A 21874-nucleotide genomic window follows, 5' to 3' on the forward strand; every position below is an offset into this window, starting at 1 on the left:
ATAACGAATTGAAGCTTTTAACATTAGACGAGTACCTACTTATACTCGTTAGGGAAAGCTTATCGGACGTATAAGTGTGACCATTGGACTAAGAAGTTTGATAGATTAGATTAGATAGAATAGAACATTAGGGTGGTTCTTATGAATGCTGCATGAGAAACTTTGACACTGATAATATTGACATTTCTGTAAAGTAAGGTTTGACATTCATCATAATTCGTTAAAAGCTAGAAATAGGCTTAAAATTGTAATCAATTACTTCGGTAAAAAAAGAAAACTATTCGCAAAAGTCTTAGAACACATTCTATATTTTGCGGCCAGCAAAGACTTTAAGTGGCTTTAACGCTTAAAGGCATCTACTTATAATGCTTATTTCCCTTAAAATGACAAACAACGTGCCGTTAGGGTGAACGAAAAGCGCTATCAAGTCATTCTCACAGGTTTTTTGATTTTTTTTTTCTGAAGCTATGTTAAGTTATTAATTCAAGTCGACAAGGCAGCAACTCTAAAAATTGTGAGCAAATATTCAATCCCCCATTGAAACCATACTGCCAGAATAATAATACTTGAAAGAGCAATGAAAAAGTTGAACCACCTATAACTCATTAGGCCAACGAGCCCAATCGAATATCGGAACATGAAGGTAAAGCAGAAAACACTCTTGTCTTGTTTCTTACCTCCGACCCTGATAAGTATTTGAACCACAACAAGTATTTGTATTTATTTCATCAAGCAGAGTACAACTCTTACAGACTAATATGTATACTTATATGTAATATGTTAATAAAAGAATAATATAAATAATAATTAAAAAATAGATAATAGTATTTTAGATAAATACAATGCGAAAACGAGAAACATTTTTAACGATTAAATATTAAAGTCATTTTCAGGTCTTTCATAAATACATCTCTTGAACAATTTGCAAAAATATCTATAAGGCCTATCACAGAATTTGTTTCTCTTATACAACGTGCAAATGGTTCGTTCATACTATAATTTCTTCTAAAGAAGTTCTCCCGTAAATGAAAATTTACACGTGTAATCCGGCAAGGAAAAAAGAAATTTATGCGCTCCAATAATTGAGGACAATTAGTACGATTATTAATTAAGTCTTTGATAAGCATTATACAAAAGTACTTTCTTCTAAGATCAAGTGTTTGAATATTAAAAAGCAGACATCTAGTAGCATAAGAGGGAACTTCAATAGACCAGTTCAATTTGATAAATAAAAATCTGGTAAATCTTCTTTGAACACCTTCCAGTCTTAAAGAGTGGATTTCATAATAAGGGTTCCTAATAATGCAGCAATAATCAAGAACTGGCCTAACTAGCGAAACGTATAATATTTTCAATGTGAAAGGATCAGAAAAATCCTTTGAGTTTCTTCGTATGAATCCAACCATTTTGTTTGCCTTATTAACAACATAATCAATGTGACTCGAAAAAGAAAAACGTTCATCCAAAATAACTCCAAGATCTTTCTTAACAAATACTCTTTCAAGGACTATATTGTTAATAGTGTAATTGAAAATGATGGGCGACATTTTCCGATGACAAGTGAAACTTTGACATTTTCCAACATTCAGAAACAATTTATTATCATCACACCATTTTGCCAGCTTGTGAAGATCTTCCTGAAGAAGAAGGCAGTCATTTGAAGATTTAATAGACCGGTATACTTTGACGTCATCAGCATACATCAGATTTTGTGAAAATTTAAAATTGGAGGGAATGTCATTAATGAAAAGGATGAAAATCAACGGTCCAATATGGCTTCCTTGAGGAACACCTGAAGTAACAGAAATTTGTTTGGATAAATGTGTTCCAATTTTAACATACTGAACACGATTTTTCAAATAAGAAGAAATCCATTTGATGAAGCAAGAATGAAAGCCAAGTTTCGATAGCTTAAAAATCAGGATCTCATGGTTTACCCTATCAAATGCTTTAGCAAAATCTGTGAATATAATGTCTGTTTGCAAGCTGTTTTCAAAACCATTAACTACCGAGTCACATAAAACTGCAAGATTTGTTGTTGTAGACCTACCGGCAATAAAACCATGTTGGGAATCAGAGATTATGTTTTTAATAGTATAACTCAATTTTTGGGAGACTAACTTTTCAAACAATTTTGGAATCACTGAAAGTTTACATATTGGTCTATAGTTCATTACATTCTGTTTGGGCCCAGATTTGTGTATGGGAGATATATATGATATCTTCCAATTATTCAAAAAAGTTCCAGTCAATAAGGATTTATTGAAAATCAAGCATAGTGGTAGTGATATTGAAATAGCACAGTTTTTTAACACAACAGGAACCATTCCATCTGGTCCTGCGCTTTTATTAGTGTCCAAATTTAATAACGCATCAAAAACATCTGCTTCATCAAAAATCATGTGTCCTATATCAACCACATCAACCGGTGAAAAGGGAGGAAGTTCACATGAATTTGGAATTGAGTAGACAGATTTGAAATAATCAGCAAAAAAATTACATATAACATTCAAGTCACTGGAAATGCTTCCAGAATATTCCATACAATTTGGAAGACCAGTGGTTTTTCTTTTAAGTACACTATTAGTGTTCTGTCTCCTTTAGGCACACCTGACCTTCAAATTTCTCATGTCAAAACTCTCCAGTTAAAGAAAGAGCTCCTAGGAGAACCGTTTTGGAAATACGAGAACGCCAACTTGGAGGCTCTCAATAATTATTTCAGGATCTTTAACTGGTCACTATGCTTCCTCGATATTGAGGTTGACACCAGCAATGATATGGTCACAAGTTTGATTCTCCTGGGGATGAGAACTTTTATCGCGAACAGGTTTAAAAGCATTCGACTTTAGGAAAACGCATGGTTCGATGCGAGTTGTAAAAAGACTATTAGGGCAAAAGAAGTAAGTTCAAGCAAGCCAGCAGGGCCTTTTATGCCCATATTCGACGGACCAAATTTTTGCATGACCAAAAATCACTTCTAAAAATACTGTCCCGAAAGCAGTTAAAATTTGGCCATTTGTAAAAACCTCTTCCTTAGTTTCTATGTCATTTTTAATAAAACTCCATTTGTTAGCTCTTTAGAGAAAGTTATCTGTTTGCTAGGCAGTTCGCAGCCAATCCTTCGCTGAATGTGAGTGTTATGACTCCAACTGTACTTGAGCGAGTTAGTGATTCTATGGGACCAATCTTTTTTCGCACTAGAACTGTACCACTGCGTAATCATTTCCATCTCTCCTATTCTACAGGTCTCTTTCCGAGTGGATGGAAAACAGCATTTGTCCAGCTTGTCCCTAAAAAAGACAAATCCTCCTCTCCCTCTAACTATCGTAAAATTGCACTCAAGTCAGTTCTTTTGAAACTCATGGAAACTGTTTTTAATTATCAGCTCAAGAAATGACCGTCAGTACAGCTTTCGAAGCAATAGCTCCATTAGTGATCTTATGCTTCATCTCAAGAGTGAATCAAATCTTACATCATTTTGGAGAAATTAAGATTATATGCACTTGGTATTTCAAAAGCATTTGAAAGGGTTTGGCATCAGCCTTTCTTATTGAAAAATGCGTTATTTTGATTTGTATGAATAAATCCTCCATTGCATTACCTTTTACAAGTATTATTAGATGAATCCAAGTCTGAAAACCACAAAATGAATTCTGGTGTGCCACAGGGTTCTGTTCTATCTCAAACAAATTTTTTCATTTTTATTAATGATTTCCTATCTGCAACTCCTAATCCAATACATTATTGCGCTGACAACAGTACTCTAAGCTTTTCATATTCATTTTCAAACTCACATCTCCCTTTTTCGGATGTGGAACTGCAACGACAAAATATGATAAGCTCATTAAATTCCGACTTAACCGCATTTTACAATGGGGAATAAGTAACCGAGTGTAATTTAATGCTTCAGAAACCCAATGCTGTCTTGTATCGTTAAAGTGAGATATACCCTCCTTGCCATTATCCATGGATGGCACTTGCATCAATGAGACTGAACATCTCGATATCCTAGGTATGTATGTCATATATACATAGATCGAATTTACCTCTCCTTCTGATCTGGCTGTTATTTTCACGTCCAAGACTTGAGTATAACTCCCATCTGTGCTGGTGCTCCTGCAACTTACGTAAGCCCTTTGGAAATAAAATCCGCAGAGTTCATTTACTTCGCTTCAACATTGCCGTAAGGATTGTTATCTAACCTCAAACAGTTCAACCGTAATACTCGCGGTCCTAGGAATGCTCATCAGAATACCCTCGAGCCCAACTTTGGTTGTAGATGTGTTCTTTAGCCGTGCAACGCGAATGTGGAATGCCTTATTCTGTCTTAATTACTTAAGGTGGCGCTAAAGTCCGGGGCGGATCTGGGCCTCAACCAACATGCGTCTCCAGCCAGCTCGATCCCTAGCTAGCTGTCTCCAGTTTCGCACGCCAAGTTGGTTGAGGTCCTCTCTTACCTGGGTGCGCCACCTGAGTCGCACCCTCTACTGCGCCGTCCCTCGGGATTGGATTCGAAGACCTTCCGGGCTAGAGCGTTGATGTCCATCCGCTCTACATGACCTAGCCATCTTTGCCGTTGGACTTTAATTCTGCTAACTAGGTCAGTGTCGCTGTACAGCCCGTACAGGTCGTCGTTATATCTTCTCCTCCATTCTCCATCTATGCGTACGGGACCAAAAATCACCCAAAGAATTTATCTCTCGAAGCATCCTAAGACGCTCTCATCTTTCTTTGACAGGGTCCAGGCCTCAGAGCCATAAATGAGAACCGGGATGATGAGTGTCTTATAGATGGTGACTTTAGATGCTCGAGAGAGGACTTTACTTCTCAATTGCCTTCTAAGTCCAAAGAAGCAGCGATTTGCTAGAGTTATTCTTCGTTTGATTTCAGCGCTGTTGTCGTTGTCTGTATTATTAGCGGTGCCTAGGTAGACAAAGTCCTTCACTACCTCAAAGTTATAGCTGTCCATGGTGACGTTTTGCCCAAGACGTCGTCGTTCAGTGTCCTTTTTTGATGACAGCATATACTTGGTCTTGCCCTTATTGACCACTAAACCCACCTTCTTCGCTTTCGTCGCAATGCTCAAAAAACGCTCCACTGACATCACGCTCTGATCTTTCAATTATGTCAATATCATCTGCGTATCCTTTGGAAGATTGTGCCTCTAGTGTTGACGGTTGAGTTTTGCACAATTCTTTTTACAACGATGTTGAAGAAGTCGCATGACAGTGCATCGCCTTGTCTAAAACCTTTTTTGACATCAAATGCATCGGTAAGATATTTTCCGACCTTGATAGAGCAGCGTGCATTCTCCATCCTCCATCTCTTTCCTAGTCATTACAATATTCCGGATTTCAAAACCAATTTATACCGACATCTTCACTTAAACCCTCACTCCTCTCCGTTTTGGTACCATAAATTCCTTAAATCTATGTAATAAATAATAAAGAGATAATATTACCACGGATTTATAGTTACAAAATTAGCGAGCCTAGAGTCATTTCGTCGCATTAAGAAAGGGAATCAGGCCTTTAGTTTTCATTTTTTTTTCTTGTCTTTTATACCCATCCGAAGCTCGAAATTCTAGGAATGGCCAGGGCAGGACATTTGCAGAGAAGGTGAATTACAGTTTCCGTTTCATGTTGGTTTCCGCAACTATAGCAGTGAGTATTGTGAGCGATACACAGCTTTGCTGCATGCTTTCCTATCGGCCATTTCCCGGTGCATATTCCAACGACCCTGGCTTTATTATGCCTGGGTCTGCATAGAAGTTTGGCAAGTGGACTATTAGGGGTCCCACGCACTCATCAGCCCGTTCATTTCCATCAATGCCAATATGACCAAAAACCCAAATAAGAATAACACGGGGGTTGATGTCGAAGCTGGATAATTCATTCCGACATTGTTAGACCAGTAAAGACGATGTTGAGGCCGAATTGATAGCAATAAAATCCATCTGGCTGTCAGTGCATATAGCCGTGTTTCTATTTTGGTTTAAGTTTGATTTGAGAATCTGAGTGCTAGTAATTTCGCTTGAAATACACTGGCAGAATCAGGCAGCCGAAAAGACTTAAAAGCTTTTAAGGACTCATAGAAGATTCCCAACGCTGCACTCTCCATTTTTTACCCGTCAGTAAAGATAGTGGTATCGAAGTCTTTCGTATACATGTCATCCTCTCAATCCTTTCTGGCATAAAAATGTACCTTAAAATCTTTACTAAGGTTCAAAGCAGAGGTGAAGTAGTCGGAGTCCGTCAAAAAAAACATCCGCTGGGGCCAGTTCGTTAGTGTTGAGATGTCCATAAAAATTAAAAAATAAATTATGTGGCGCAACAGTCCGTTGAGAACTAGGGCCTAGTGACTTCCAATTCTCAACCATTTCTGTGTGCGAGTTATGTCGTCAGAGATAAAAGGAACCTACAGTTTATATGTCAAATCCGATCGACTAATTTGAGAAAGCACTTTTTCATGACAAGAATAACACTTGGAGGATTTGTCAATTCCTCAAGAGGCAGTACCCGTGAAAAGACTTTAGATGGCATAGGCAGGAATCGAACCCAAGATCTCTGGCATGACAGTCCAACGCACTAATCATTATGCCACGGGTTGAGATGTCCATAGGGTCTGGAAAACCAACAGTTTGGTTCTTTAAGCCTTAGCACGATGCCCTATACTAAATATTTTATGTGCAGGTCTACTGGTACGAAGTGCAGAATAACGAAAATCAAAGGGCCCCTGTACAGTGCGGACTCTAGTTTTTTTTGGAACCTTCCTTGGTTACTCGTTTATCCTAATCCTAAGTTCGTTGTCCTTAAATCGTTTGACTGGGTGGTTAACATTGGATCCGTCCTTATTTTAGGCTAGTTGGTGCTTCGTAACTAACTTGTTTTTTTTATCGTTAGGGAGTCACCTTGGCGCCTGACTTTCAACCTAAACGACCAGGTCCTTGATTTGAACTCCAAGACTGCGAGCCCGCATAACTCCTCCAACTGAAATTCTGACTGTTTCTACTACTTTAACTCATTCAAACTTTCGAAACTTAATAACATTTATTAAATGAAAACCAAAGACATTTTAATACACTTTTTTAATTCAATAATTATTCATATTAAGTGGTACTAGTTTAACCCGGAATCCACCCTTCGGCATCAAATTTAAACCGGTAGCAACTAATTCAGTTGGTAGTATGGTCTTTGGAGAAATCTCGATACGGAAATGGCTCAAAATATAAAACAACATGGCCTTGGCTTCTATTAAAGCAAATCTACTCCCTATAAAGACAAAAAGAACATTGTTCAGTAAAACACGACCTCCTTAGAATTATTAACAAACATACCTATGCAATTTCTTGGTCCAACTCCGAATGGCAAATAGGTGAAAGGCTTGATGTTGGACTTATTCTCATCGCTAAATCTCTCTGGATCGAATTTCAACGGATCTGGAAAGTAGTTCTCATCGAGGTGATAACCAACTATTGGAATCCAAATTGCATCACCAGCCTTAATAGTTACATTCACATCATTGTCCTTGTAAGAAAAGTCCTTATTGCAACGCCGATCCACACTTTCCACTAAAGGCCATCTTCGAAGTGTTTCAGATATCACCATATCCATGTACTTCATCCCATGAAGAGCTTCGTAAGTGAGAGGCTCTCCGTCGAGAGCTTCTATCACATCAAGGACTTCTTGACGAAGTTTCTCTTGGCAGTCGGGATTTTTCATAAGTTCAGTGACAGCAAATGCCATCAAATTTGAAGTTGACTCAAACCCGGCAAAGAAAAACAAGAAAAACTGTGCCACAATTTCATAATCACTCCACTTTCTGTTTGTTGTTGGCTTATGTTCAGCTTCATCATCCTTATTCTTGTCAATGAAGATACCATTTGCCTCCATCATCATGTTGACCATATCGGGTCGCATTATTTTGTTCTGTTCCCTGTATTTCATTGCATCCAGCACAAGACGCACAAAATAATCCGAATCATTTCTGTCAAACAGTTCGATTTTCAAAAACTAAAAAAACACAAAAAAAAACAATATTAATCATAAAAATTTTGCGATATCAGAGTCGAAAACTTACACGCATGATGGGTTTGAAGGTGAAAGATAAGAAAAACTTAATATTCTGCAAGGCTGTGAATACTGTCACTCTTTTCCCCATCTGATAAAACTCATTTTGTTCTTCCTTAAAAGAATTTACTTTCAAGCCGAAAACTGCTGAAGCAATTGTGTCGTTAGTGAATTTTGTGAAAAAATCTTTGATATCAAAATCGATTTCCTTTGGGCGTTCACATTTTAATTTCAAGAAATCAATTGATTCCTTTGCGACTTCATTGATAAGGACAAACATTTGACGCATTTTACTCCCGGTAAATATTGGTGTTAAAGTTGAGCGCATATCTTTCCATCTGTCATTTCGCATAAAAAACAAGGAATCGCCAAAAAGGCCACCATCTTCCGGTTCGAAAGTCGGTCGGTGATTTTTGAAATGATCAAAGTCTTTTACGGTAATGCTTTTCAGCAGAGCTGGGTCACGGATGACAAAAACTGGATAGCGATGTTCAAAAATTCCAAATATGCTGAAAAGATAAGTCATAAATTTGTTTTTAACAGTAGTTTCAATCTATAATTTATGGAAGAAGCACTTTGAGATCAAATTGAGATCAATTTTATTTTGAAACTATGATTTTGACATTTGGTGCATTTATTTCTAAGAACAACTCCTTGATACACTTGAAATGACCAGTAAAGTTTATTCTATAACTTTATTTTTTTATTCCTTGAGGATTAGTTTGAAAAACAGATTATGGATCAAATTGGAGAAATGACAGAAGTAAAATATTCGTACAGAAATAAATATTTAAAAGCAAACTTTCTGTCAAAAAATGTTAATTAAAATTTTAATATGGAGGAAAATACATCTTTGCATCATGTCTCATAATGAAAGATTACCACAGATTTTTCAAAGTTAAATCATTTATTAAATATGATTGTTAGTTAGTTAAACATTTCTGGAAGTGTTTATTTAACACAAATTTGTTTTTAAATTGATTAAAATTCAAGAATTAGGTGCAAAGAGCTCCAAATGAGAACCACATTGCAAGTTGTCTTCTGTTTTCAAATAAGCTTATCAATGACCTTTTTTGGTCGATATGACATCGCGACTGTGATAATTACAAAAGTAACGATGTTTAGATTTTTGTTAAACTTATAAAGATTGGACAGCATCTTCTAAATTTGACTTAATGGTGTAGAAAAACTAATTACTAAGCACTTTCAGACTTACCTTGTGTTAAATTTCTTATAAAGATTATTTACACAATCGAACATAGAAATTTTACGAAAAACAACATTATTTAAACATCCAAATGGAGGAAATGGTTTAGCATAAGGAATCCCGATCTTTTCAAAGAATCCATGGTATGCAGTTAACCATTTGTACAAGAGAAACAGAGTTAAGCCCAAAAGAACCAAAAACTCGAAAAGCATTTTCAAATTTAAATTAAAATCACAAAATTCAAAATATTGAAAAGAAACACAACTTATAAAACCAAATCAGTGGTCTTTTATATTTAAACTAAGTTCTTTGGATAGGGCAGACTTTAAATTTATAGAAACTTCAAAGCTTTTTGTGGAAGACAAGCAATCTTTCATTCAACGAAAATTATTAATTGATTATTATTGTTTAGTACTCATTTACCTGAATATTAAGATAATGTCTCAAGAGAGCGAGCGATAAAGTTAATATATTAAAAATCCCTTTACATTATCAAAGCGTACGGTCAGTGACATTTTATAAACAAATTATAAACTATGAATGTTTATCTAATTGTTGTATCTCAATCGAAAACAAATTGCCTGTTGCAATAAGGCAGCTAGAAAAGTCAGCTAAATACCTTATTGAGAAAGATAAGGGAAATATATTTCATAATAATTTCAAAACTGAAAAGAGACATATTCGTACCACTTCAGAGTAAAATTTTAATGTCCAATTGTATTTGAATTTTATCAGTTAAATCCAACTCTAAAGTGTTTTGTTAGAAATATGGAAATGGTTGCTAAATAAACTTTCTGTTTCTCAAGCAAATATGCTTGGCTTCAATATAAATTTGTGGCATTGTTTTTTTGGGAGACTGTTTGTGCTTTAAAGGCTGTTTTTTAACTTTCAATATTGCTCCTTTTAGTAAATAAGGACTCATACTTGATTTGAAATTGAAATGAATTTGAGGTTTTATTTCGTAACTTTCGGTTGTAAACTTATTCACTCGAAAATGTCATTTACAACTCAATAAGGTTTTTACCTTTAAATGTTCTCAGCTTTAAAAATATAAGATAATAAGCTACTTAATGTTTAATAAAATACTGCTTATTAAGATGTGAAGACAAAAATCTTCCATGCTTAGAAGTCGATAAATAAGGCGACCATACTTTTATTTACACAATTTTCCTATAAAGTCTCTTAAATGTGGTTAAATTTTAAGGGTCCATATTGATTTTGAATAAACCACAAATTATTTAGGATATTATTGTCATTTCTTTTTATTATGATCGTGTTCTGAGCTTGTTCAAAGCGTGCTCTAAGAGCTCAGAACAAAATAACTGAGCAGACCGAGTTGAATGGTGAATACAAACATTTGGCAGGTGAAATCGAAGAAAAAAAATCAAACAATTAAAATGGCACAAGAAAATAGTCGGGTTGGTGCATAATATAAGTTTATAAGAAATAACAAATAAAATACATTTTGTTAAGTCTTGGTTTAATTTCAGGAGGTTTGAAATGGACGAGAAATATGACTGCCCTTTTAATGCCTTTAGTAAAGAAAATTGATGTTCAAATGGTAGACATGTACATTGAAGAGAACACAAGAGTCCACATGTTTTTCTCACAACCCTCCTCTGTCTATCTCCCTACCCGTGGTGAACATTGGGTGCCTAGTACCTCAACTGGAGATTGGGTTCCAACCCCAGTGGAAAGTAGTTGGGGGCAGCAAACTAGAGAAGGTGGAGAGGTCTTTCCAATAAGGCACCTTTCCTTATCCAGACGGTAGCGAACGAATATACCCGTCCTTGGAGTTATACTAAGGATCTTATCCTCCAGGTTGGGGGTTGTGCCGACGGGGTAACTTCCTGACCACGTACAAAATAAATTAGTTGCGAAGCAAAACAAGCCTCGGATACGGACGGATTCACTGTTGACAACCCACGCAAACGAAATAAGGACAACGAACTTCGGATCTGTACGTGGAAAGTTAGGTCCCTTAGCAGACCACATGCAACCGAACAATTATCGGAGGCTCAAGACTGCTATAAAGCAGACATCACCGCCATGCAGGAAATACGATGCAAAAAGATGATGAAAGATGACAACACCAAAGATATGTTCTTCGAGCTCTTAGACAAAACATATGAGCGGGGTCCTAGCTACGATATTAAAATATTCCTGGGCGATTTTAATGCCAAGCTAGGAAGGGAAGACATCTTTGGTGGAATAATCGGGAAGAACAGCCTGCACGACAACACTTCCGACAATGGATTCAGGCTCATAGATTTTGCTGCGGGGCGAAACGTCGTGGTAGATAGTACGCGTTTTCTACACCTCAAAATCCACAAAGGAACTTGGAGTTCTCCAGATCAATCTACCGTCAACCAGATTGACTGTTACACCCTGTAATTAACATCATATAATTGCCCATGCAAATTCAAGTAATGACAATAAGTCAAAATATGTAAATATTATTTCATTGGTATAATACTTGTCATATATTCTTGGAGATTCGTTTTCCCGCGTATTTTGTACTATATAAGAAAACTAAAATTGTCAATCTTCCTATTATACTTTAAGTCGTTGAATTTAATAAAGTTCCTGAATTTCTTAAGTATATAAAACTCTTCTAAAATTATGTCATTGACCATATTGCTATCGATGCAAGACACGCTTCCAGCATCATGGATGTACGAACTTTCCGAGGAGCTAACCACTACCTCGTTGTAGCCAAGGTAGCACTTCAGATTTCCAGACCCAAGGCAAAACAGGGAGGTGCTGGGAGAAGGTACAACGTCGAACGGCTACAATCGCAAGAGATCGCCAAATCCTTTTCCGACCGAGTTACAAGCAACCTCTCCCGAAGTTCTCTGTCGCCAACACAATGTATAGAAAACCAATGACAAACATTGCCAAGATGCAATTAGAGAAGTCACCTCTGATATTCTAGGTTTCAAGAAATCACTAATAAGGAACCCCTGGTGTGATGAGGAATGTCGGCAGTCAAATGCAGCCAAACAACAAGCACGCAAAGCGGCACTGCATAAAAGGACGAGAGCTGCTCATGAGCTCTATGAGCAGAAGAGGCGAGAGGAACATCGACTTCTCAGAAGGAAAAAGATGGTACATGAGAAGCGTGCGGTCCAAGATGTTGAGACGTTTAAAAGCAGGAATGAAGTTCGAAAGTTTTATGAACAAGTGAAACGAAATTCACAGGTACATAAACCTAGAACCGAAGGTTGCTAAGACGAAACATCATAGTGGAACCGCAGTCAAGGCTGAGGATATGGAACGACCACTTCTGTAGACTGTATAACGGCGACGGAGAACTGAATTCCGCTGTCAGGCAGGATGATCCATTCGATATAGACGACGAAAGCCAACAATCCCGTCCTCCCGACTTAGACGAAGTAAAGATTGCCATATCTAAGTTGAAGTCTAGTAAAGCCGCTGGAGCACATGGCTTGAATGCCGAGCTCTTTAAAGCAGCTGGAGATAAGTTGGTTAGGAGCATGCACCAACTTATTTGTGCGATATGGTCGGAAGAAAGCATGGCAGATGAATGGAACCTCAGTATTGTTTGCCCGATCCTGAAGAGAAAGAAGACCCTATAAACTGCACCAACTATAGAGGAATAAGTCTACTTAACATCGCCTATAAAATCTTCTCTGCCATAATATGTGAACGTCTAAAGCCCATCGTCAACAACCTGATAGGTCCTTATCAGTGTGGTTTTAGACCAGGAAAGTCCAGTAAGTTCACGTTACGGCAGATCCTGGAAAAAACTCAAGAGCACCAAATCGACACCCACCATCTTTTCATCGATTTCAAGGCCGCATATGAAAGCATCTACAGGGACGAGCTGTATAGAGCCATGTCTAGTTTTGGCATTACTGCAAAACTCGTTCGTTTGTGCAGGATGACCATGGAGAATTCACGCTGCTCCATAAAGGTTGGAAACAACTTAACAGAACCTTTTGATATCAAAAAAGGTTTTTGACAAGGTGATGCGCTGTCATGCGATTTTTTTAACATCGTGCTTGCTAGCTCACACGTCAACACTAGAGGCACTAGCTTTCAAAAGTCTGTCCAATTACTGGCATATGCTGATGACATTGAGGCAGAGGCGGCAAAAATGGGTTTAACGGTTAATGAGGGCAAAACAAAGTACATGCTGTCGTCTAGAAAGGACATACAACACCGACGTTTTGGTCAAAACGTCACAATCGACAGACGTAACTTTGAGGTAGTCAAGGACTTCGTCTACCTAGGCTCCGCTGTAAACGCAGAAAACAACACCAGCTCTGAGATCAAACGCAGAATAACTCTTGCTAACCGCTGTTTCTTTGGACTAAGAAAGCAATTGAGTGGTAAAGTCCTCTCTCGAGGGACCAAAGTGTTGCTATATAAGACCCTTATCATCCCCGTCCTGCTATACGGTGCAGAAGCATGGACCATGACAAAAGCGGATGAAAGCAATTTGGGTCGCTTCGAGAGAAAAGTTCTTCGTGTGATCTACCGTCCCGTATGCATCGAAGGGGAGTGTAAGAGAAGATGGAACGACGAACTGTACGGGCTGTACAGCCACGTAGACTTAGCAAGAAGAGTAAAGGTCCAACGACTAAGATGGCTGGGTCACGTAGAGCGCATGGAAACCAATGCTCCGGCCCGGAAAGTCTTCGAATCCGCACCCACAGGACAGGGCAGTAGAGGAAGACCGCGGATCAGGTGGCGCGCACAAGTGGAAGGTGACCTCACCCAACTTGGAGCGCGAAACTGGAGACATCTAGCTAGGGACCGAGCTAGATGGAGAAGTTTGTTGGGTGAGGCCCTAGTTCACACAGGACTGTAGCGCCACCTTAAGTAAGTGATAGATTGAAATTTGAATTTATCAAACACGTTTTTCTTAAACTCACATGAAAATACTATAAATAATAATTTTGAATGCGTTCCGAACCTTTAGAACCGAAGAACCTATGTTTAAGCTTTTTCTAAATCAAATATAAACAAACTGATTGGGTAAATCAAGTTAAAAGACATTTTATTTGGAAACTGAAAATCGAAAATTAAAATGTCAAAAGACTTAGGTAAGCACACACATATAAGTACTTTGATATTTTGCTGCATGTTGGAATGCTACCAATTAACAAAAAACGAAAGCTCTACCGTGGCATGATGGTTAGTGCGTTGGACTGTCATGCAAGGGGTCTTGGGTTCAATCCCTGCCTGTGCCACCTTAATTAAAAAAAAATAATTTTCGCGGGTACTGCCTCTTGCGAGGAATTGAAAAATCCTTCAAGAGTAATTCTTGTCATGAAAAAGTGGTTTCTCAAACTAGCCGTTCGGATTCAGCCTAAAATTGTAGGTCCCTTCCATTCCTGACAACAGTACTCGCAAACAGGAATGGTTGCGAGTTGTAAGTCACTAGGACCTGGTTCACAACGGACTGTTGCGCCACCCCATTTGATTTTTGAAAGCTCTACTTAGCTTGATTGGATCCCTTTGAAATACATAGATGAAGACGATTTGGATAAAAGGTATCGATTCCAGAAAAAGTTTATGATTGATCTTCTAAATATTATAGATCGAAATTCAATGAAATGTTTGCTAATATCTGCGTGCTTCCAAGTCTTAAAACCACCAGCCCGACTTCAGAAAATTTCTCAACTAACAGCAAACAAAATATTTTAAAAGGTTTCAAAGATTTTAGCAATTCATTTTGTTAGCCTGTACAAGCGATTTTGTATAGGTTTAAGTGAAATTTTTTTAAATTGTAGTAGAATATGCCTTAAACCTATTTCTAACTTAACAGAGCTGACAAATCCTTTATGAATGTGTCTAACCTATATGTGGCGACATATTCATAGATGTTTACTAAACTCTTGCTAAGTTGCTAGTGCAGAGTGCAGCTATTTATAAATAAATTTAAACCTTAGTTTAGGGCTTAACCTGTAGATTAACTATAAACATAGGAAATGCTGGGTTTAAGTAGTTAATATCACAGACAAATGTCATATTTGATTTCTGTTTGTGAATTGAAAAGCTGAAAAGTAAATTATATCAAATAAATTGTATGTAAACTTGCTGTCCGGAAAAATGTCGATTGATATCGCAATTGAAGAAGATATGGATAGAGGAGTTAGAGTTATTTGGTGATCTGCAAAATATGCCCCCAAGAAAATGAAAAATATAAAAAACACGGCTCAATCCAATTGAATCAAGCGACAAGAATTTTAAGGAATACGAGTAATACCTATCGTTTGGATAAAGAAACAGTCACATTTTTTAAATATTATTATTATATTATACAACCAATTTGAGGAATGACAGCACAAAATAACATGTTTAAAAATATAACATTATTTTTTTGCTTTGACCTGTCATTTGAAGTATAATTACAGTAGAATACAACCTTAAACTGGGGTTTTACTAAAAACATCAGGAAAATTGACTATGAATAAGAGCTGTGTTTATTTAATCAACAAGCCTTAAACTACAGATCAAGAAATCACGATTTTATTAATTTTCTATGAATACGCCCCATATTGTTAAGTCTTGGTTTTCTTTCAGTAGGCTTGAAATGTTCTTTAATTTCTTTGGTAAAATTACAAATTGAAATGTCAAATAGTGATAGATAGCTTAAGTGTTCAAGTGTGTTTTAAAAATGATTCTGAACGCTCAGAGCATACTTTGTTCAGAGGATGTTCGAAGCATGCTCGATGTGCTCGTACTCTGTTCAGAGCTCTATTCTGAGTTATAAATGAAAAACAGGTTATGATAACATTGGATTTGTTCAATTATGTATGCAACAAAATATCGGCCAAATAGCCGTGCGACCTCAGCCGCACACCTCAATGCGATGGTCCAAATTTTCGAAGCCAAATTTTCTTCCTCACTTCTCACTAATCTACTTTAATTTTTCTTATTTAAATAAGCAAAGTCTGCGTCTGCTCATTTAAACAAATTATTCCCTTTACGGAGAATACTCAAGAACTTGAAATCGAAATTATCTATGTACATACATACTAATTTACTCAATAATATTTCTTAAAACTTATAGTGACGTTATTTGTATTTAAACGATTTTAAATTTGTTTAATTATTTACAAAATACATAAATGAAACTTTCACGGAGCCATAATGAACTTTACTGACCTTTTTGCATATAAAACCTTTGGTACTATTATCGAAAGCCTTTGCAAACGGGGCATCGAGTGGCTATTGCATAGACTATACAGTGGCCCTCAATGGCATTTGCTATAAACAGCAACGAATACCGTACCGTAGAAGATATGATGTCTTATTTCGAAAAAATCCTGCAAAGCTGTACATAGAAGAGCAGAAAAAGGTAGAGGAACAACGACTTCTCAGAAAAAAAACGAGAAGGCATCAGAAGCGTGCGAACGAAGATTTTCAGAGGTTTAAAAGCAGAAACGAAGTTTGAAAGTTATATATATAAGCCAGGCGAAACAAAATTCACAAGTTCAACAAAATGGAACCGAAGGCTGCAAAGACACAAGTGGAAAAATCGCAGTAGAACCGCAGAACTGCAGAATGTATAACAGTTGACGAACCAAATTGCCCTGCCCTTGATCCATTTAATATCTACAACGAAAGCTTACAATTCCTTTTCCCCGACTTAGACAATGTAAATATTGCCATATCTAAGCTAACAACAGCAGCTGGTAATAACCTGGTTGGGAGCATGGACCCTCTAATCTGTAAAATATGGTCAGAACAAAGCATTCTTGATGAATGGAACTTCAGTATTTTTTGACCGTTTCTGAAAAAATAGGACTTTGTCTACCTAGGTTCCCCTGTGAACAACAAAAAACAACACCAGCGCTGAAATCAAACGAATAACTACTTTTCCTAACCGCCGCTTCTTTCGTCTAAGACAACGGTTGAGTAGTAAAACCCCCTCTCGAGCAACTTAAGTGTCGATTTATATGGTCCTTACCATCCCCGTTCTGCTATCCTGTGCAGGAGAATATGCTATGACGAAAACGGATGGAACCACTTTGGGTCGTTTCATGAGAATGGTCATTTTAAGCAAAAATCTTATTCCTTAATTTTATTAAAAATTAAATTAAGTGGAAAAAAACGGTTGGATAGATTAAATCTCCTTAAAGTTTTTGAGGATATATTAAATTGTAGAAAGCATACTTAACCTCAGTGCTTTTGGTACTATTTCTGTTTGATTTTCCAAAAACTACGCAAAAGCCTCTCTTAAATAATACCCGGGTTTTTTTATGGAAAATCTATCAATAGTATAGTAAGATTTTACACGAATAACAAAAACAATATTCGCTGTATGCAAACTACCGATAAAAGTTAAAGTAGAATCTTACTACGGATAAGTTTTGACATTAAAACGAGTCTCGAATGGATCTTATTTTGTTTCGTTCTCAAATGTTGGTACGATTGATATTGCATTTGTATCTCGATGGCTGTGTTCGTTGAGTAGTTGTGCATTTGGAATCATTTGTTTCCCATTGGGGAAAAAATCAATCTGTTACTGTTGATATTATTTAGTTTTGTTAATGAAAATGGACTAACTGGGCTCATTTTGCAAGAGAAAACAATAGAAAAATAGTTAAGTTTTGCTATGTTTACACCATAAGTTTATCTCAGTTTAGATTATATACATCTTTTTGATGTTTCCACCGCACAAGAAGAATTAAAAAATTCTAACTTTGACAGCTTTTTCTAAAATGCAAATGGTGTTTCGATGTTTCTTATGGAGTACAAGTGAGATAGATTGATTCGTGTTCAACAATGAAGAACTGAATAGTTCAGCACCATATAAGAATATGATACCTACTCCATGTGCAATTTTTTTTTAATTTGACTAAAACAAAACTATATTATTAGTCTACGAACAAACCCGCTTCTTGAAGTTTTTATTTTATGTCAAATTATTTTGTTAAAACTTTGAAATCGACCTCCAAGATGTTTTCTTACCATTTCTTCTTTAAAAAAATTACATTTTATTAGTTTTAGTTTTTTTTCTGTTGAAGTTAATTTTAAATTTGTATTTTCACAAAACTTTCGTATATTGGTGTTTTTTTTTATTATTATTCTGATAGGTGTTTTTTTCAGTTGTGCCAATTTTAAAATACAAAAATCTGGTTACTGCCGATAGATTTTTTTGGGAGTTTTCTACTATATTATTTATAGAACGCAAAAAAAACTGGTAATTTATTCAAGTTTTCAATAATTATCTTCAATTTGTTTTTAAAAAACAAATTATACTTTTCTCCGAAGTCTTCCAAAAAGTTACTTAATTTCTCATTTTTAACTATTTTCGTTCCGTAATATTAAAAAAGTCAATAGATTAACATTCTACCCTTAGAATTTGTTACAAAGTTCTTGAACAAACTGATCTAACACTTTTTATTTAGAAATTCTTGAAAATTTCGAACAACATTTAGTTGTAAACAAGCTTGCCAAAAGGTTGTCTATTACACATTCAAAACATTCCCAAATAACAGTATACACAACTCCATGAGTTGGAATAGTATTCACCTTTTCTCAAAGCTCAATTGGCTCGTTCACGAGCTTAAAATTTAAAAAAAAACGTAGGCTCTGTTATTTTATCGATAAATTTTATAAAAATTTAATTCATAAATATGTATAAATAAAGAACAAAACTTAAGATTCATTTGAAAGTTGCACCAGTTTCATCCAAAATCCGTTTTTCGGTCCCAAATTGATACCTCCAGGAGTAAGTTCCATTGGAATTGATGATTTATGCGAAGGTTGGATCTCAAATTCACTTAGCAGATAGAATAAAATAGATTTCGCTTCTAACAGAGCAAATCTATTGGCTGCAATGTTAAATAAATTAAATTTTGAAATACTAAACAATTTAAAAAAAAACTTACCAATACAAATTCTGGGTCCAATGCCAAATGGTACATACGTGCAAGGCTGAATGTTTCCCTTATTTTCGTCGCTAAACCGTTCAGGATCGAATTTCGTTGGATTTGGGAAATATTTTTCGTCCATATGATAACCAGCAATAGGGATCCAAATATAATCACCAGCTTTGATGGTAACATCAACATCGTCGTCCTTATAGTGAAAGTCCTTATTGCATTGGCGGTCGGTTACGGTAGCTGGAGGCCATCTGCGGAGCGTCTCAGAAATAACCATATCCATATATTTCATTCCCTGTAGAATTTCATAGGTTAGAGGTTTGCCATCCAACGATGCCTTCACCTCTCGAATTTCCTCACGGAGTCTCTCCTGACAATCGGGATTCACCATAAGCTCATGTGCAGCAAAGCACATCAACACTGAGGTAGGCTCAAAACCAGCGAAGAAAAATATGAAGAATTGAGCCACGATTTCATCATCCGTCCATTCGTTAGATTTCGAGCTCTTCTTGTCCTCATTTACAAACAGACCCCTGGCTTCCATCATCATGTTCACCATATCAGGACGGAAGATTTTATTCTTCTGACGATAACGCATCGCATCCATAACAAGATACAAAAAGTAGTTGGTGTCCTTCTTATCGAACAATTGAATTTTGAAAAACTAGATGAGAAAAGAAGTTAAAACGACTTTGAAAACAAGACCTTACCGCGCATTTTTCTTACCCTCATAATTGGTTTAAGATTGTGAGCCACAAAAAATATCATATTCTGCCAAATGCTAAAATGTGTGATCCTCCTACCCATCACATAGAACTCATTGGTATCCTCCTTGTAGGAGTTAACTTTGATACCAAAAACCGCCGAGGCAATGACATCGTTTGTAAACCGGGTAAAATAGTCTTTGATATTGAAATCGATCTTAGCTTCTCGGTTCTTTTTCAAAAACTCCATAGACTCTCGAGCGACTTCGTTGATAAGCACGAATATCTGACGCATCTTACTACCAGTGAACACCGGACTGAGAGTCGATCGCATATCCTTCCACCGTTGATCTCTCAAATTGTTTACGGCCTTGTCCAAGAGGCCGCCATCTCTGAAGGCTATGCGATGATTTACGAAATGATCAAATTCTTTGATGGTTATTCGTTTGAGAAGTTCCGGATCACGAATGGCATAAGCCGGAGAGCGCAGATCGAAAAGACCAAATATTCTGAAAAACATTTTCAAAAATCGTTTACATATGGTTAGATACTTTATCTTTTCGTTCTTTGTTGTTTTCTCACTCACTTGGTATCGAATTGATTGTAGTGATTTCTCACATTGTCGAACATTGACACTTTTCGGAATATGAAATCCTTTTGGTTTCCAACAAACGGCAGAGGTTTCTTGTAGGGAAGATTGCGTTTTTCAAAAAAATCAAATGTCGACGTAGACCATTTGTAAATTAAAAAGGCTGCTAGCCCAACAAGTACGATTAATTCAGCAATCATGATTTAGTTATATTTATTTTACTCAGAAAAACTATCAACAACTTTATTATTGCAACTGAAGTGAATTTATTTGTAAACAATTAATAAAAATAAAACCATAAACAACCGTGGAAGCAGGTGGAAATATATAAAGCTCAAGTTCTGTCGTTACGATCATTTATATTTCATTCAAAAATACAATATTCTTCTGGATTCTCGAGTGGTAATTTACTTATCAGCTGCTCATCTTTTATCATTATTTAATATGCATAAAAATGTACATCAGGAAATTAAGTCTAAAGCTTAAGATAAGAATTTTGAAACAAAATATTGCAAATAATGCAATGAAGCTTTTCTTCATTGTTAAACAATATTTCGTCAGAATGCAAAGCTTGAAGTGGTTTGCTAGAGTGCATAGGAGAATATTTTCGATTGCAGTGATTTTAATTTCACAGGAAAGCCAGAAACAACGTTAGATTCAATCTGAAGTTTTAAAAAATAATCAAATTGAATTGGATATACAATCATATAATTCAAAAGTTTAGTCAATCACCCATTTTCCATATTACGAGTAAGAACTATTTCTTTTCAAAATTCTACACATTTTTTAACTGTTTGAGTTTTCTTGCAAAAATTCGGTTTGTATCAAAAAATTGTTTAAGCAATGGTTTTGACAGTAATTTATTTAATGTTCAACCCTATCAAAAAGTCCATCATGGGCTCATATCAAGGAACTTGTGACAGCAAATCATGGTGTGTCTTTTATTCGAATGTTCAAAGCCTGTCAGCCTTATGCACTGCCCGCCCCCTGCAGGCTTACATTTTGTTTTGTTCTGTCTTATTTGCCTTTGGTAAAGGTCGGCCGGAATTTTCCTGATGATGACTAGCTCGAGTTGCTAGACCTACAAAAAATCCATTGATATTGGCAGCCACCACCACGTGAGATATCATCATCATTGAATTTTTTTTTCGACTATCAATCTTGGATTATCATTTGCCCAAATGCTGCAATTTTGCTTATTTTAATTGAGGTGAAAATTGCCTCATCACTGGCCATTTCTTGCCAACCTTCTGATCATAAACAGCGGTGCGGTACTTGAAATGGTCAAGAGACTTCAGTTCTTGAATCAGTCGCAGTCAGGTGCCGGTGTGCATTGATTTTAAATGTCTGAACATTGCAATGACAGGGAAGGATTGAGCGTGGCAAGGTGTTCCACATTCGCGTAGTACGGCTAAAAAATAAATCTCTGTACTTCATAG

General features: G+C 36.4%; 1 protein-coding gene across 1 annotated transcript; it reads right to left on the bottom strand.

Moving 5' to 3' along the window:
- Window positions 1-7074: 7074 nt before the first annotated feature.
- On the bottom strand, window positions 7075-20773 carry LOC129942964 (uncharacterized). Its single transcript, XM_056052147.1, has 8 exons — window positions 20433-20773; window positions 19869-20355; window positions 19149-19806; window positions 18917-19091; window positions 9286-9540; window positions 8080-8578; window positions 7337-8012; window positions 7075-7271 (listed from the first exon to the last, which is right to left on the bottom strand). The coding sequence occupies exons 1-8, from the start codon at window positions 20633-20635 to the stop codon at window positions 7093-7095; spliced, it is 3132 nt and encodes a 1043-aa protein (XP_055908122.1). The 5' UTR covers window positions 20636-20773; the 3' UTR covers window positions 7075-7092.
- Window positions 20774-21874: the final 1101 nt, after the last annotated feature.

Source organism: Eupeodes corollae, chromosome 1 (assembly GCF_945859685.1).
Source record: "Eupeodes corollae chromosome 1, idEupCoro1.1, whole genome shotgun sequence".
NCBI lineage: Eukaryota > Metazoa > Arthropoda > Insecta > Diptera > Syrphidae > Eupeodes > Eupeodes corollae.

What these genes read in the sequence shown, in the direction of transcription:
- LOC129942964 (XM_056052147.1), bottom strand. Translation starts at nt 20,635, where the DNA reads ATGATTGCTGAATTAATCGTACTTGTTGGGCTAGCAGCCTTTTTAATT. An exon ending in TACAATCAATTCGATACCAA is followed by an intron (nt 20,356 to 20,432) that starts GTGAGTGAGAAA and finishes AATGTTTTTCAG; the next exon opens with AATATTTGGTCTTTTCGATC. An exon ending in TGGACCCAGAATTTGTATTG is followed by an intron (nt 19,092 to 19,148) that starts GTAAGTTTTTTT and finishes TTAACATTGCAG; the next exon opens with CCAATAGATTTGCTCTGTTA.